A 16512-nucleotide genomic window follows, 5' to 3' on the forward strand; every position below is an offset into this window, starting at 1 on the left:
AGCTGAAGGCAGACGCTTTAACGACTGCGCCACCCAGGCGCCCCGAGTATTTTTATAATTATTATACTCTTTATTTCCATAGATTGGCTGTGATCGTTGACGTTTTGAAGGAGGCACACATTCTACCCACGGTTGTACCAGCACCAAGAGGACAAACCACAGGAGATCCTAGCCTCCTGCTTCTCAGTCTGGTGCGTCCCCCTCTTAACCTTGACATTCAAGACCATAGCAGTGCTTTTTGGTGGTTGAATTGGAAAATATGCATTTCTGGGGAAACTTTATATTATTAGACCAAGTAAACCACCACGTATGACACCTCCCCCGCAGTCTCCTGTTCTGTTCACAGTCTTGATCTTGGATCTCCATGAGCTTTGGTTAATCTGTGACTGCACTGTCATAGAAATTCTTCCGATGCCTGCCTAACTCTGTGCTTGGAATCTTCCAGAGCAGAATGGGCAAGTCTTCTTGGTTCCCTTGTGCCTTCCCAGGCAAGGTGCTCCTATGGCCAGAAGGGAGGAGAAAAGTGAAAATCCTCCCAGGAGCCGGGAAGGAAGGGCATTCCTGGGACTCGGGAGCTTGCGCAGGGCTCCCTCTGGGTCACCCTCAAAGTAACCACAAGCACTCAGATGACATGTCACACGGTAGGGTTGGTTTCCTCTGCCTATGTGGCCATTCTGTGCAAGCTGAGGGCACTTGTCACGGGGAAAGAGAGTGTGTGTGTGTGCATGTTAGAGTCTGAACTCTAGGCGGATCAGGGCAGGAGGGGTCCTAAGCTTACTGAGTCCCTACTCGGTGCCCAGCCCTGAGCTGGGACCACTAGGGGCTGCAGAGAAAGGAAGGTTACAGCCTGAGGACACGTTTCCAAGAGTAAGAACCATTTAGGCACTCTGAGGTCACCGTGCCAGCTTGGGGGTCTGGGCCTTGAGCTGGGGGCTCATAGAAGGGGAGCTCCCTGTGACAGCCTCACTGTGGGTGCCACCAGGGCTGGAGAAGGACGCAGGCCTTGGCTCCGCCCCACTGGGTGCTCAGCCTGACCACAAGGAAACCGGAGGAATTACTGGGCCCAGAAGGAAGGAAACCGGGCCCTGTGGTGTTGGGGGTGTAATGGAGGGGGGCGGGGCGCAGGCCTTTGGCACTGTGAAGGAGCGGGGATCCCGGCACTGGAAGCGCCTGTGGGATCTGTGACACAGCTGTGATGGGTAGGAGGGCGCCTGGGTCCTGGGGATCTCACCACATCATCGGTCCCAGAGACTTTGCTCCCTCGGTGCCCTTCATTTTCTGACCAGCTCTAGGAACAGGACCTCAAGATACCAAAGCAGGAAGCAGCAGGCACAAAGAAAAGCAGAAGTGGAAGATTTGGAGACTCAACTCTGCTCCTTGAAGGGGCCTGAAGCTTCCTGGCGCTGCTGTGGGTGACGTCTGTGCCGGAGAGATGACCTGGCAGGGCCGGGTCGCGTGGCTGCCTTGGGCTCTGCTGCTTGTCTGGGGCCCAGGTGAGGGGTTGTCCGGACTGAGTCTGCCCGGGGAGGGAGGCTGTGGGGGGGGGCAGGGGAGGCGGCGCAGGTCAGCGCTCGAGTCTGTGCTCCAGTCCTCGGAGCAGGGTGTGCTCTGTCCAGCACGGACGTGGAAGGATGGAAGGACTGCACCCCGGAGGGGCCAGACGTGGCTCAGGTCATCCACCCCACCTTCCATGAGGCACAGCGGGGTGCCCCGGGGGCTCTGTGGGAAGTTGCGGATGAATTAGCTCAGGAAGAAGGAGGAGAGAGCAGGTGGCAGCACAGTGGGTGGGAGAGTGGCCGCTGAGCCCGCCGAGGGGAGGGGCGAGTGTCTGGTACAGGGCTGGGGACTGGCAGGAGCAGGCCACGGTGTCAGGGACACGGGGGTGTGTAGCCAGGGCAGCTCGAAGGGCCAGCCCCGAGGGCCAGAGGATCTGTCTCCCCAAGGGAGAGGATGGGGACAGAGCGGAGGAGAAGGTGGTGGGGATGAAGGGGAGGGCAGGGAAGCCACAGGGAGGGAAGGGAGGAGAGCCTCTCCAGGGAGCAGAGGGCTCCCTGTTTCTGGGGATCAGGCTTCTGTGTCTCTCAGGAGCTGGCCGCACACAGACGTGCCCAGTCTCGTCAGGTCTATCCCCGGGATACCTAAAATCCTTTTGGTAGTTTTGATTAAGAATTGCACATTTTCTCTGACTCTATTTGCTAGCTAGTTGTCCATGGCAAAGCTAATCCTTTTGTGTACCAATTTGGAAGTGGTCACCTCGGCACGGCTGGTCTGCCCCTTACCCTCTGGGGTATCCTTTTGTTTCATGGGCTCTGTCTGCAGTGGGAGTTTGTGGTTCCTTCTAGATATACATTTGTCTCATTTGTTTCTCTCATCGGCCGCAGGCTGGTACGGCCAGAATGATGCCCAGGACAGAGGTGGCAGGGACCATCCCTGCCTTGTCCCTGACAATGGCAGGTGTCCAGTGTTTCCCATTAAGCATGAAGAAAGTGTCCACTTGTGTCTCTTTACAAAGTGTTTTTAAAAACAATAGAAATGGGTGTTGGATGCTTTTGCATTGTCTAAGGAGATGATTATCTTTTTCTTCTTTGAACTATTAAGGTGGTGAATTATATTAAGAAATTCGGTCAGATCTTAGTCTGATCATGCTACCTTCATGAAGAGAATTAGGGAGGTTTTCCTGCATCTACATTCCCACAAATGTGTAAATGCAATTGGAATTTTTTGTTCCTTGAAGGGTTAAGAGAACTAATTTACAAAGCTGTCTAGGTTTTACTCTTTTTTTTTTTTTTGGAAGACAAAGAACTTTTTTTGTTTTGGATTAACCCCCCGCTTTATTGAGGTATAATTACCAAATAAAAATTGTGCACATTTCTCGTGTACCATGTGATGGTTTGATACCCTCTGCACCTCACATACTTATCACTGGGAAAGGTCTCCTTGCTAACATGCACTTTCACTGGTCTACATTAAAAAATATATATATTCCAGGCCAATATTGGTAACTTGTATTTTCCTAAATGTAGAAAATCATCGGTTTCATCTAAGTTTATAGACTGTAGAGGCTTGTAAATAACCCTGGTTATTTTTCTTATGACTTGTGTATGTGGGTCTCCTGTTTCTCTTGACTTGGCTACCACCAGAGTGTTTGTCGCTCCCACAGGAAAAATCAGTTTTCCAATGTATATGCCAATTCCACTCTTTTTCTGTTTCCGAATTCACTAATTTCGACTCTGACCTTACTCTTTCTTTCCTCCTGGGTGGGGATATATGCATGTGCTCCTCTCCTGACTTCCTGAATTGGAGGATTCACTTGTCCACCTGGGCTTTACTGGGATAAGATTTCACCACCCTGAGCAGCCAGAAAGGAGGCTGGGGTCTGGAGGAAGGGGCTGCTGTGATTTAAAAAAAAAATCTTGGGGGTGACAGAAAAGAGGAGGGGGGTGCCCAATGTGAGATGGGGCAACTTTGGGGGTGACTCCAGGAGCACCCCTGATCCAGGCCCTTCTGGTGAGGGGCCACACTCGCTGTGTTTTCCAGGCTCCTGGTCGCTGAGTGGCCCCAACTCCATGACGGGCACCGTGGGGAGATCCCTGAGTGTGCAGTGTCGGTACGAGGAGAAATACAGAGAGAATGCCAAATACTGGTGCAAAAACCGATGTGTGTGGAAGATTGTGGAGACCAAAGCGGCAGACAGAGAAGTGAGGAAAGACCGTGTGTCCATCAGGGACCATCGTGCAAACCTCACCTTCACAGTGACCTTGGAGAGCCTCACAAAAGGTGATGCAGGAACGTACTGGTGTGGGATTGATACATCATGGCTCTCAGGACATTTCCGTGACCCCACACTCCGTGTTGTGGTGTCTGTGAGCCCAGGTGAGCTGTGCACACCCCCTCCCCCAGCGCCAGCACCAGGGCTGCTTCAAGGGTCTCAGGTTGGAATGCCTGTGGCAGGAATCATGTCACAGGCTTGGAGCAAACTATGAATGACTGTGTGTGTGTGTGTGTGTGTGTGTGTGTGTGTGTGTGTGTGTGTGAGAGAGAGAGAGAGAGAGAGAGATTGAGAGAGAGAGAGAGGCAGGTAGTAGGAGAGAGAGAGAGTCAGGGAGGCTTCCTGGAGGAGCTGGCCCCCCTGCTCAGGCTTGAGAAGGGGCAGCTGAGAAGGCAGGATGTGCAAAGGAGAGAGGGAGAATACTGGTGCCTGCACTGCGGACACCGAGGGCCACGCTGCGGGAGGGTGGGAGCCCAGCATAGCGGCAGGCCACGCCGCGCCTGACGATGAAAATGCTGGGTNTGCTGCGCCTGGCGATGAAAATGCTGGGTGCAGCGGGAGCTCCAGCCAGGACGGTCAGATTTGCAGGTTAGACAGACGTCTCAGGCAGGCAGCCTGTGGCTGTGGCCGGAGGGTGTCGAAGCTGGAGTGCAGGGGTGACCTAGGGGCTCTCCAGAGGTCCTGACTCTCCTCCGCAGGATGAAATCAGGGTATTGGGGGTCATCAGTGCCCGTGTCCCATTTGGAACCGCTCACTTGGCTCAGGAGCCCTGGGAAGACTTTGGGCCCCGGGGGTCCTCCATCCTGCGCCCCCTCCCCCCGAGTGAGCATTTTGTGTGAAATCAAACCAAAAAGGTCTTGGCAAGTAGTGGGAGAGTCCGAGAGAGCTATCCTGGGTCTGATTTGTGTTTCTGCACCAGCAAAAACGACTGCACCACCTGTCAGCACCACTGTAACCCCGATGTCGACAATCACAGCTAAAATTCTGACCACACCATCTCAGTCCTCATCCACTGCTCCGACCACCATGGGAGCCACCCACAGTGCAAGCAGCCAGGAGGAATTCCCACCGAGCCAGGGCCTGGGGTAAGGCGCCCGTCCCCCATCCCCCGTCCCCCATCCCGGAGGTGGGCCCTCTCCTCAGGAGTTGCTCTGGGCCGGGGAAGAAGACACGGTAGGGATGGAAGGAAAGGAACTTGAGCGAGCGCTGGTCATCCTACCAGGCACCTGCTACATGTCCTATGCGCATACTCTCATCTCACCAGATCCGTCTCCGTGACTGCCCCGTGTTCCAGAGCAGCAGAGGGGGGCTCAGAGAAGTTAAGCAATTTGCCGGGTCATGTAGCTGCGAGAGCAGGCAGGGTTTCAGCCCAGCTTTATGTGACTCGGAGTCTTGGGTTCTTCCTTCCAAACCTGCGATTCTTGACCTTTTGGGGCACAAACCCCCAAGAGAATCCCACAGCGTTTGTAGACTCTCTCCAGGAAAACACGCCAGGGGTAAGCCATTTCTGAGGTTCTCAGACTCCTTATCCCGGCAGCACCTGTGTCCTGGGATTCAGCTCTGGCCCTGCCCCCCTGGAGTTAGCACAGACCCCGCAGGGGGAGGGCTCGGCCCCATAAGACTGCCTGACTTCGGATGCCAGAGCACTTTGGGGATCCCCAGGCCATCACGTTTCTCGCCAACTGGTTACAGATTTGGGGGTTCCCATGACCCCCTGGAGTTCCTAATTGGCTGGATAGCTGACAGAATGCAAGAAAGCGCTGTACTTACCAATATGGTTTTATTATAATGGATAAAGGCCAGGACCAGCCAATGAAGAGACACATAGGGTGAGGTCTGGGAGGGTCGGTCCTGAGCACAGAGCATCCCTGCTGACTCCCAGGGAAGTTGGGGCTCATCGCCTTCCTGGGACATCGATGTGCTCACCAACCAGGAAGCTCCTCCAAGCTTTGGTGCCCAGAATTCTTACTGGGGTTCCACGACCTACGCATGACTGGTTGAATCATTGACCACATGATTAAACTCAATCCCCAGCTCCACTCCAGGCTGGCTCAGAGCCCCAAGTCTCTATGATCATGGGGTTGGTCCTTCTGGTGACCAGCCCCAATTCTGACTCACCTCATCTCTTAGCATAACTAGGGTGTGATCCAAGGGGTCCTTGAATAACAAAGGCAAGCCTACTATTAGGGAAATCCCACGGATTTAGAGCCTTCCTTCCGGGAGCCAGGGGCAAAAGCCATCCAGATTTTTTTTTTTAAGTAATCTCTACACCCATCGTGGGGCTCAAGCTCAGGACCCTGCAATCCAGAGTCTCGTGCTCTATCGACTGAGCCCTCCAGGTGCCCCCATTCAGATTCCTTATTATATGACCCCCGAAGCCCTTCCATGGGTCTCCTGTCAACCCAAGTGACAATCTTAACATCAGGCAAGGTGAAATTTAGGCCCGAACACACCACTTCCAGAACTGACTGCAGATACACACGGGGGCAGAGCTAGGTTTTGTGCAGCTTGGAGCCTGTGCAATTTGGTGTGTGGGGGGCGAGATGCATCTTTCAGGAAAAGACTAGAACATTATGAATGCAAACTAGACATAAAAGAAGGGCCTGGCAAATGAGGGACCCAAAGTCAGCTTCCCATCTGTGGTGGCTTGTTCATGGGTGAAATGACAGACCTAATGGGCACCCGGGGGGTTCAGTCGGTTAAGTGTCTGATTCTTGATCTCACGGTTGCGGGATCGAGCCCTGTGTCGGGCTCGGTGCTCAACGAAGAGTCTGCTTAAGATTCAATCTCTCTCTCTCTCTCAAAATAAATAAATACATCTTAAAAAAAGAGAGAGAAAGAAATGGCAGAGATAAAAGGCAGGGATTTTTGTAGCAATGTTTGTAATTGCAAGAGACCGGGGGAAATGCCAATTAAAAGGGAAGAATTAAATAAATGATGGTCTGTGCACCCCATGGGATACTATGCAGCTGTGGAAAGGGTGGGGTCTTCTCTACACACGGATATGGAGAGACGCCCACGATGTTCTGCTAAGTAAAAATCTAGTGCTGTATTATGCCTCCTTTGTGTGAAAGGAGGAGAAAAATAACGCACATTTCTATTTCCTTATATCTGAATAAAGAGCCTCTGGGAGGTTCTTAAGTACACTGCTTGTGCGTAGAAAGGAGACTATACGCTCTTTTTTTTTTTCCCTTTTGCAATGGGACCTTATCTGTCTATTGCAAATAAGGGGGGGCACTGCAAGCTCCCCGCCTGCTCAGCTCCACCCTGTGTCCCCCTCTAGGCTCCAAATACTCCTCTCCTTGTTGGCACTTCTCCTGCTTCTGCTGGGGGGCAGCTCGCTGCTGGCCTGGAGGATGGTTCGCAGACGGGTCAAATGTGAGTCAGTTCCCTGCCAGGTTGGCGGGGGGTGGGCCGGCACACCCTCTCGTTTTCGAGGCTCTGCGTCCTTGTCCCCCAGAATGGGCATCACACACGTACCCTCAGTCCGCATATCCTGGCTGACCCTAGAGGCCAGATGCCAGAGGGGGTGTCCCGGCTATGTGGGAGGGGGCTCCCTAGAAGGTCGTCTGTGAAGCCGTTACCCTCTTCTGTTTAAAACCCTTCCGTGACCTCCCTCACCCTCAAAAGCCCAGGTCTCTCCACAACCCGTCCTGCCTACCCCCTGCCCATCACGACACTCCGGACGGCAGCTGTTCCCAACTTCCTACAGCCTGGCGGGAGCTCTAACATCAGTCTCCCCTTCTGCGTTTGCTCTGGGCCCCTGGAGTGTCTTCTCTGCCTTCTTTCGCTGGCTCGGCTCCTGTTGGGCCTCAGGGCCCTGAGGCTTCTTTCCCTCTGGCTCCTTCTCCTGGCTCCCCCAAAGTAACAGGGGGGCCCCTCCTGGCTACCCCACCGTACAGGCACCATCATGCCCTTTTCACTGCAGACAGTCCCCACCTGCTCCCTTGCCTGTCTCCCCGCCAGCCTGTGCTCCTCCCCAAGACCAGAGGCCATAACCCAAGAAGGTTCACGGTCAGTATTTGTTAAATTTACGTATTGTTCAATATCTCCAGCCTCTAAGGGCACCCTCTAAGGGATGCTTTGGGCATCCTGGGGCCCACCTGCTCTCCTCTGGGCTCAAATTACAAGAGAGAACATGTGTGGCGCACCCAGCACCCTGTCTGACAGTCAGTAGGTGCTCAAGAAACTCAACGAGCCAGTTAAATGAAACGGGCACAGAAGAACGCAAATGTGACCTGCTGGCTGGAGGCCCAGCTGTCGCCCGAGGGAGCGCAGATTTCTGCCTGAGCTGGGGTGTGAGCCTTACATTTCCTTCTTGTCCTAAAACTTTTTGACTCTATGAGCAGCCGGTTCTCGGGGGAATCTTTGTCCGGGCTTAGGGGAGAGGGTGTGTGCTCCACAGAGGCAGGGTTCTGGGAGCTGGTGCATGCCAAGGGTCGGGGGTGGGGGTTGGGGCTCGGCCACCTGAGCTCTTGCCTCCCACAGCCCCTCCCCACGGTGGAGGTCAGGCCTTAGAAGAGAAGTCAGCCCCAGCGTGTGTGTGCCTGATGCAGGGAAGGAAAACCACTTCCTCTTCCCCATCTGCTTCTCCCACATCGCTTTTGAGGGCCCTTCCCCTCACTCGGGCCCATGCGGTCGGAGGTGGGGGTGCTCCCGGAGGGGGGTGGATTTTCCCAGCCCGGGGTTGCCTCAGACCTCTCTGCCCTTTCACCTAGAGAGCCTCCCCTCTGAAAAAGGGATATAAGATGGTTGTAGAACATTCAAAAAGTAAGTAAAAGCACAAAGAAGGAAATAAATCCCCCAATAATAAATAAGAAAGAAAACTTCCACCGCTCGGAGAAAACCAACCACTGACATTTGAGGTGTGCCCTTCCAGCTGCTTTTCTTTTTTTTTTTTTTTTTACATTTTTTTAAAAATTAAGTTTAATTGCATTAATGTATTTGAGACCGAGAGCGTGTGCCCATGCACGTGTTGGGGGAGGGGCAGAGGGAGCGACTCCTCAGGCGGACTCCTTATTGAGCACCGAGCCCATGGCCGGGCTGGGTCCCGCGAGCCTGACATCAGGCCCTGAGCTGAAATCAAGAGGCAGATGCTCAACCGAGCCCCCCAGAGGCCCCCCAGCTGCTTTTCAATGCTTATTTATGCAGATAGGATTTCTCACTTATGGTTCACTTCATACCATAATCCCTCTTTTATTTATTTATTTTTAAAGATTTTATTTATTTATTCGACAGAGATAGAGACAGCCAGCGAGAGAGGGAACACAAGCAGGGGGAGTGGGAGAGGAAGAAGCAGGCTCATAGCGGAGGAGCCTGACGTGGGGCTCGATCCCATAACGCCGGGATCACGCCCTGAGCCGAAGGCAGACGCTTAACTGCTGTGCCACCCAGGCGCCCCCGTAATCCCTCTTTTAAACCTATTTTTTTTTTTTTGCACTTAACCTATTGTATCATTTTCCCTGCCATGAAATGTTCTAGAAGTCTCTTACTGCAGAGTTTAACGGTATGTGTGTGGGGGGAGAGAAGGGGGCAGATTACACCTTGCTTCACTGATCCTCTGTAACAAGAGAAAAAGCCTTCTGTTCAAATATCCTGAGTTTCCCTCCCCATCCCTGCAAGTCTCAGCTCCTGTCCCCTCACTGTCCCTGCCCCTCTCCCAGCAGCCTGAAGCCTGCCCCATCACACCCGCTGATGGTTCTTCCCCTCAGCCCGCTTGTCATTCCCTTGCTCATTCCCTCCCTCCCTCCCTCCCTCCCTCATGCACACAGCACAGCTGTCCCAAGCACCTGCTATGACACCAGGCCCTGTGCCGGGCTCTGGGCGACATTGTTGTGACCAGGGTAGACGGGGCTCCACCTTCAGGGTGCTTTCTGTCCACCTGGCTATGGTGCATGCTCCTTCCCCGGCTACGTCCATGCAGCTACACCAAAGGCACTCGGACTGTGTGCTTCCCCGGGGGTCCCCTCGCTCCTGGGGCTCCGGGTGGTGAAGGCCGGGGGTGCACACAGTCAGAGTGCCTTTGGTGTAGCCTGGCTCAGAGGCAGGATGTCCGCAGAGCAATGCTGCAGGCGCCAGGAGCCCGAGGTTGTGTGCCCCTGAGCCGTGATCTCCAGGAGCCACGTGGCCTCCTGCGTGTGGGGACAGCCCCTCAGGCCAGGGGAGTGGAGCAGATGACCCCCGTGACCTCTCCTGGTTTGAAACAATTCTAGGTCTCCACAAGGACAGTTCTGTTTTGTTTTGTTTTTTTAATTAGAAAAAATTTTAGGGCTTCCTAAAACACAAACCCATCCCCAGCCGTTCTGATTTCGTATTCTGGACGTCTGGGGCAGGGCCCGGGAATCTGCATTTTTGTTTATTGTGGTAAAAAGCACACACCGTGAAATTTGCCGCCTTCATCATTCTCAAGTCTCTAGCTCAGTGATGTTGAGTATATTCATGTTTTGGTGAAAGAGAGCTCCAGAGCTGTGTCATCCTGACGGAAGTTTCTTATAAAGGGGTGTCCTTTTTCCTGTCTTCTCCCACCTGGGAACATTCTTTGAGTGACTGTTTTGAGAACTAGCTTTGTTTGGCCGCTCTCCCCAAGCCAGTGCGCCTTCCTGCTGGTTCATTCCTCCACGCTTCCACAGTCTCATTCATTCGTCTTTTCCCTCGTCACCAATTCACCCTCTCGGCAAGGCCTCGAGCTCCTGCCCAGTGGCAGGAAGCAACAAAGCAATTAAGCGACAGGTCCCCAGGGCCAAAGCCTCTAGGGAAATTCCTTCCTCCAGATGGGTCATACGGATCCCCATCTGCCTTGTTCTGGGATTCAAACTCCTAACTCTTCTCTTGTCTCTTTAGCGGGTAAGAATCCAGAGCCACTCCGGACCCCTAGTCAGGTAAGAGGCTGGAGGTGTACCGGGGCGCCTGATGGGGAGAACGGAGGATGCTGGGGGCTTGAACAATCCCACTGGCCAGTGGACGTCTCAGTGCATCGTCGATGGATGGAGTGGGGTTCTCGCCCAGAGCAGGGAGAGTGATCCCTGGGAGGTCTGGTCTTTGGGTCTTGTCTTGAGTTCTGGCCAGTCTGTCCCTACCCCTACCCCCCATAGAAAGCGGAACGGGGGAGGGTCCTTCGATGCTGACCTGGGGGGCATTGAAATACTGCCCAGAGAAGACCAGAGTGGGGGATGGAGGAGGCAGGCGGGGAGTCTGGGGCACCCAGGGCATCGAGAGAAGGGGGAGATGTCTGCACACAGACAGGAACAGAGAGGCCCCTCTGGGCTGGACCATGGAAGGCCTCCGTGGACACCCACCAAGCCCGCCCATCTCCTGCCCACCCAGGCGACGCAGCAAGGGGAGCCCCACTATGCGAATCTGGAGCTGCAGATGTGGCCCCTTCGGGGAGAGCCCGTGCACCCCAGGCAGGCGGAGGTGGAATACAGCACAGTGGTGAGTGCCAGGGCCTGGCTCCCTCACGGGGGTCCTGGGCTCTGCTAGGGGTACCACCTGGGGGGGGCAGCAGGCAGAGAGGGAAAGGAGGGGCTGGCTTGGGGATCCTGGGTCTCTCCAGCACAGGGCCACACAGAACATGGGGCAGGTGTCAATTCTGCCAGAGCTTGGTGTCATCATAGCTGGGAGCTGAGGTGGGAGATGAAGGGGCTGTCAGAGTAGTCAGTGATAGTCACTAGTCAGTAAAGCATAGCATTTATTAAGCACCTACTGTATACTACACGCCGATGTGAAAGCCTGAGATTTCCCACCGTTTTTGTACACCATCTCTTTGCTATCAACTCTGCTTTTCAGGTTTTTAATCAGTGACCCCCTGTAGGTCAACCCTTAGGCACAGCGACTGTAAAGTGAAACATGGAAGAGGTCCCCCCCCCCCACCACCACCACACTGGGGTCAAGACCCACCTGCTAGTGAAAGAGTTCAGGGAGAGGTTGGGGGACTAGTTGTTGGAAAAGATAAGGGGGAGATAAGCATCAGACATGGGGGCCTGGGACTAGCAACATCCTTGTTTTTCTAATTTGGTGATTAATGATCTCAAAGCGGTTCCAAGGCAGAGCCACCCCCAGCCCTTTGCCTGGGTCTGAGCCTGGGACTTTGTGCGGTGTTTTCACAGGTGGGGTGCAGCAGGGGTGTGGGCAAGACAGTGGGGAAGTCTGGAAACCCCCACCCCAAGCCCCATCGGGTGTCCCCCATCTCTGTCCTGAGCTGGGGGCCCGTGCTTCTCCCCGGTCTCCCTGAGCCTCCCGTCTCTTTCTCTGCAGAAAGCTCCTGGGGAAGAGCCTCACTACTCGTCTGTGGTGTTTGACTTCCAGAATGAGGGTTCTAAGGCCAGCAGGATTCGCTCCCAGAGGACCCTGGAGGAGGAGACACAGTACAGCGTCATTAAGAAGACATAAGCCTGTGTCCCCAGCGCCACCATCTGGAGGTCTCTGTGGGCCACAGAAGCCCAGGGCCAGCCCCCTTAGCCCTCACCTATGTCTCCGTCAGCCTGCTCCCTTTGGGGGTCACCGACAAGGCAGCTGGGCTCCCTCAGCCTGGCTGGCTTCACTGAGGAGGAGTGGGAGCGGGATTCCAGTGGGGACCTGTGGGGAGCCCTCCATCCCACAGGCTCTCGTCACATCCTTCCTCTCTTTTCTGGTTCCTTCCAGCTGTGTGAAGGGCAGGAGCTAGGTCCCGTGTGGCTCCGGGAAAAGACGTGACCCACGTAGGCCGGTACCTGCAAATACCTTTATAAATCACAGCTCCATGGAAGTGTCTGGGATCGCTGCAGCATGGGGACAACTGGCGGCGGGATCAGGCGAATACAAAGGGCTTGAAGATAGAGTCTCCCTTGTCTCATGGACAAGGACGCCGAAGCCCAGAGAGCAGAGGCTTGCCCATGACCCCAGAGCCAGTGACACATTCTCCTGGACTCTTAGATGACTTTATTTTTAATATTAAGAAGGATCGATACAGTTTAAAATATCTTCAGAGAGAAGAAAAACGTTATTTAAGCCATGCCTGCTATGTGCCTGCCATCCTGTATTAAAGGAGCCCCTCCCTTTGGAAGGCTGTCCCACTACGCTTGTCCTTTTGGCCATCGACGGGCGCTGGGTTGGTTTCCGTGTTTTAGCTGCTGTGAATATGTTGCTATGATCATGATGTAGAAATAGCTCGTTGAAACCCTGCTTTCGACTCTTTCAGATATAGACCCAGAAGGGGAATTGCTGGATCTTTAGATAAATCTATTTCTAAGCTTTTGAGGAACTGCCATCGTGTTTTCCACAGCAACTGCTCCATTTTACATTCCCACCAGCGGCGCGCAAGGCTTCCAATTTCCCCACGTGCTCTCCAGCACTTGTTTTCTGTTTTTTGTTTGTTTGTTTTGTTAGGAGCCATCCTAATGGAGGTGGCATATCATTGGAATTTTGATTGGCCTCTCCCCAGCGATGAGTGATGGGCTCGTTGGTCAGCTGTGTGTCTTCTTTGGAAATGTCTATTCAAGTCCTTTGTCCAGTTTTGAAATGAGTTTTTTGTTGTTGAATTTTAGCTGTCTATATATTCTGGATGTTAATCCCTTATCAGATTTATAATTTGAAAATATTTTCTCTCATTCTGTAGGTGGCCTTTTTAGTCTGTTGATAGCATCTTTGGTGCACAAAAGTTTATCTTTTTTTAAAGATTTTATTTATTTGAGAGAGAGAGGGAGAGTGAACGCAAGAGAGGGAGCGAGCACCAGAGTGGGGAGAGGCAGAGGGAGAGGGAGAAGCAGGCTCCTCACTGATCAAGGAGCCCAACGTGGGGCTTGATCCCAGGACCCTGGGATCATGACCTGAGCCGAGGGCAGACGCTTGACAGACTGAGCCACCGGCGTCCTGATGTGCACAAAACTTAATTTCCTTGATGTCCTATTTGTCTATTTTTTCTTTTGTTGCTTGTGCCTTTTGGCTCAGATAGGCACAGCTAGGGGAGGATGCCATCCGACACCACAGGACACACCGCAGGACAGTACCTGGGTGTCCCAGGCTTACTCCAATGGAAGTCATGTAAGTAACCTACTCACAGGAGGTTCTGGAAAAAATTATATTTATACAGATAAACATATACAAATGTGTTTATACAGAATAAGAAAACAGATGGGGTAAAGTGTTTTTAAAAATAGGTGAATTCGAAATAAAATCTTTAAAAGTTGGGGGGATGCCAGGGTGGCTCAGTCAGTTAGTGGCTGCCTTTGGCTCAGGTCATGATCTCAGGATCCTGGGACAGAGCCCTGCATTGGGCTCCCTGCTCAGCGGGGAGCTTGCCTCTCCCTCTCCCTCTGTTGCTCCCCCTACTTGTGCTCTCTCCCTCTCCCTCTCTCAAGTAAATAAATAAAATCTTTTTTAAAAAATAAGTGAATCTGGGTAAATGATACATAGGACTTTTGGGTATTGTTTTCATATTTTTTTCTATAAGTTTGAAATTGTTTCCAAATAAAGGTTTTTAAAACACCAAGATCCGGGAGTCCTGGATGCAAGAATCAGACTTTCTATTACCCCTCTTCTTGGTATTTGTCATTTCAGGCAACCTCTCTGGCCAGCGGTTCTTCTAGAAAATAAAGAAAGCCTTCTGTTCCCCCTGCTCTAAAGTTTCCATTGGATGAATAAACCTCAGCTCACCCATTCCCAGAAAGAAAGAGAAGTTGATCTTACTAATATATTTTATTTACCCCAATATATCCAAAGTATAACCATTTCAACATGTCATCATTGTGTTAAATTATCAGCGAGAGATTTACTTTCTCTTATTTGTGCTAAGGCTTAGACTCACAGCCCAGCACCTGAGACCAGCACATTTCACGAGTTAGGACCCAGCTGTGGCCAGCGGCTGCCTGAGCTGCACATCGCAGTCTTTGTGCAGGCTCTCTGGGCATGTCCGAGTCGGGGCCCAGCCCACACGTGGCCACCAGCCTCCTTCTCCCCCTTCCCCGTCCAGGCCACCCTTTCCTGGTCTGAGGCTGGAAAGCCTTCTCTTGATCCTCACTGTTCACTCAAAATCTCTGATCTGGGCACATCTCTTCTTCCAGCGAAGCCTGGAGGGTTTTGGAACCACCAAGGCAAGCAGCCTTCATCCTCTGCTTTCGGGCTGTGCCACACCGTCCCCGAGGCAATGGAAGCAGTAGGCCTCCCGGAGTGAATGGAGTAGAACCAAGGGGCGCCTGGGTGGCTCAGTCATTAAGCGTCTGCCTTCAGCTCAGGGCGTGATCCCAGAGTCCTGGGATCAAGCCCCGTATCGGGTTCCCTGCTCCACTGGGAGCCTGCTTCTTCCTCTCCCACTCCCCCTGCTTGTGTTCCATCTCTCGCTGGCTGTCTCTCTCTCTGTCAAATAAATAAATAAAATCTCAAAGAAAAAAAAAAAAAGACTATGTTGGTTTGTTTCTAAAGCTTACAGCCCAGCCAGTCTGCTCCTGGGGTATAACCCCTTGATGTGGCTCAGCCTTGCCGCAGGACGGAGGGATTGGACAGCTGTGTGTCTCCACCCTGTGGCCACATCTGGAATCACACATCATGGATTCCAAGCTCCACCAGGTATTTGCTCAGGCGAGCAGGTCAGGGCAGAAGGAATTCTGTATTTTCCAGGTCAATGCAGCTGAGAAGGAGGAGGGCCTGAAATAGGGAAGGGAGAGGAAGACTCCTGCTTGGCTTGGCAGTTCCCCTACCCAGCCACCCCTTGGATGTTATTGTTCTGAAAACATTCCTCCCCAACCTTGAGTTCCCTTATTTTGCACCTAATTACCTCTTCCCAGTTCCTGGGTTTTCCCCACCCTGACTTCAGCGTGTCAGAGGGAAGGGCAGTCACCCCACCTGTAGTTGGTGTGTCGCATTTGGTGTCAGACAGAACAGGTGTACATCTCACATCTGCCCTTACCAGCTCCAGGGGCTGGGGTTGGCATTCAAGGCCATCCATAACCAAGGATAGTTCCTCCCTCACCAGGCTCAGAAGCAAGCTCTTTATAAAGGCTCCCGCCACTCCCCCACCCCCTCTCCTCCATGCTGTTTTGTTGCCTCTGAGTCTCTTGCCAGACACCTCGATCTGGATTCTCACTGCTGAGAGTTCTTTGTTGCCAATTCTTTGATTTTTCACTGGCGGATCCCCAGCGACTTTGAATTTGACCCTTTGGACTCCCCTTGGCCTTACATGCAAATCTGGGCCACTGGGGCCAATGAACCTACAACACATCCTAACACCCACGCCAAGGGCAGATCCTGGGCTCCATGTGTCTGGGAAGGAAAGTGGAAATGGAAATGGCAGTGTCTGCTTTCAGGATTGCTGAGAGAGTCCTCTGGTGCACTGAGTAGAGGTCTTGAACAAAACCTGTTTTCCAGATGTATGAATTCCTCCCTTCCTCTCCCCACCACCTCTTTTTCCTTCCTCCCTTCCTTCCTTCCTTTTTTCCTTCCTTCCTTCCCTCCCTCCCTCCCTTCCTCTTTATAGTAATTGTTAAGCAAGTCCATAAGACTCTGTGACCTTTGTTTTAATAAATTGTAAGAGGGAGCTCAGAAACTAGTTGGGGAGACTGATACTTAAATGTTGAAATCTTATGACAAAACAGCACACGTTGCAATGGGAAAGATACACACTGAGTCTTAGGGAGCAGAGAGGATGGGTGTGCATCCCACCATGGTGGACAACAAGGAGGTATTGGGTAGCTTCCGGAAGATGACTCTTTTTTTTTTTTTTTTAAGATTTGTTTACTTATTTGAGAGAGAGAGAGAGAGAATGTGTGTGTGTG

General features: G+C 52.7%; 1 protein-coding gene across 4 annotated transcripts; it reads left to right on the plus strand.

The window, feature by feature from the left end:
- The first annotated feature begins 886 nt into the window (after nt 1-886).
- On the plus strand, nt 887-15033 carry CD300A (CD300a molecule). 4 transcript variants are annotated; one of them, XR_004619560.1, is made up of 9 exons: nt 897-1493; nt 3538-3873; nt 4689-4854; nt 7053-7147; nt 10610-10647; nt 11093-11200; nt 12023-12186; nt 12410-13786; nt 14303-15033. XR_004619560.1 is itself a non-coding variant. In XM_034640437.1 (8 exons), the coding sequence occupies exons 1-7, from the start codon at nt 1433-1435 to the stop codon at nt 12155-12157; spliced, it is 843 nt and encodes a 280-aa protein (XP_034496328.1). In that variant the 5' UTR covers nt 887-1432; the 3' UTR covers nt 12158-12186; nt 12410-14008. The 4 variants fall into 4 exon arrangements, 3 of the variants coding, with proteins under 3 accessions (XP_034496328.1, XP_034496327.1, XP_019665218.2); XM_034640437.1 differs by lacking the exon at nt 14303-15033 and having other exon boundaries at nt 887-1493; nt 3538-3777; nt 12410-14008; XM_034640436.1 differs by lacking the exon at nt 14303-15033 and having other exon boundaries at nt 12410-14008.
- Nucleotides 15034-16512: the final 1479 nt, after the last annotated feature.

The sequence above is a fragment of the Ailuropoda melanoleuca genome, chromosome 13, assembly GCF_002007445.2.
Source record: "Ailuropoda melanoleuca isolate Jingjing chromosome 13, ASM200744v2, whole genome shotgun sequence".
Lineage (NCBI taxonomy): Eukaryota > Metazoa > Chordata > Mammalia > Carnivora > Ursidae > Ailuropoda > Ailuropoda melanoleuca.

Coding starts and splice junctions, on each gene's coding strand:
- CD300A (XM_034640436.1), top strand. CDS start 1,433: ATGACCTGGCAGGGCCGGGTCGCGTGGCTGCCTTGGGCTCTGCTGCTT. Junction 4,855..7,052: donor CCACCGAGCCAGGGCCTGGG/GTAAGGCGCCCG, acceptor GTCCCCCTCTAG/GCTCCAAATACTCCTCTCCT. Junction 11,201..12,022: donor AGGTGGAATACAGCACAGTG/GTGAGTGCCAGG, acceptor CTTTCTCTGCAG/AAAGCTCCTGGGGAAGAGCC.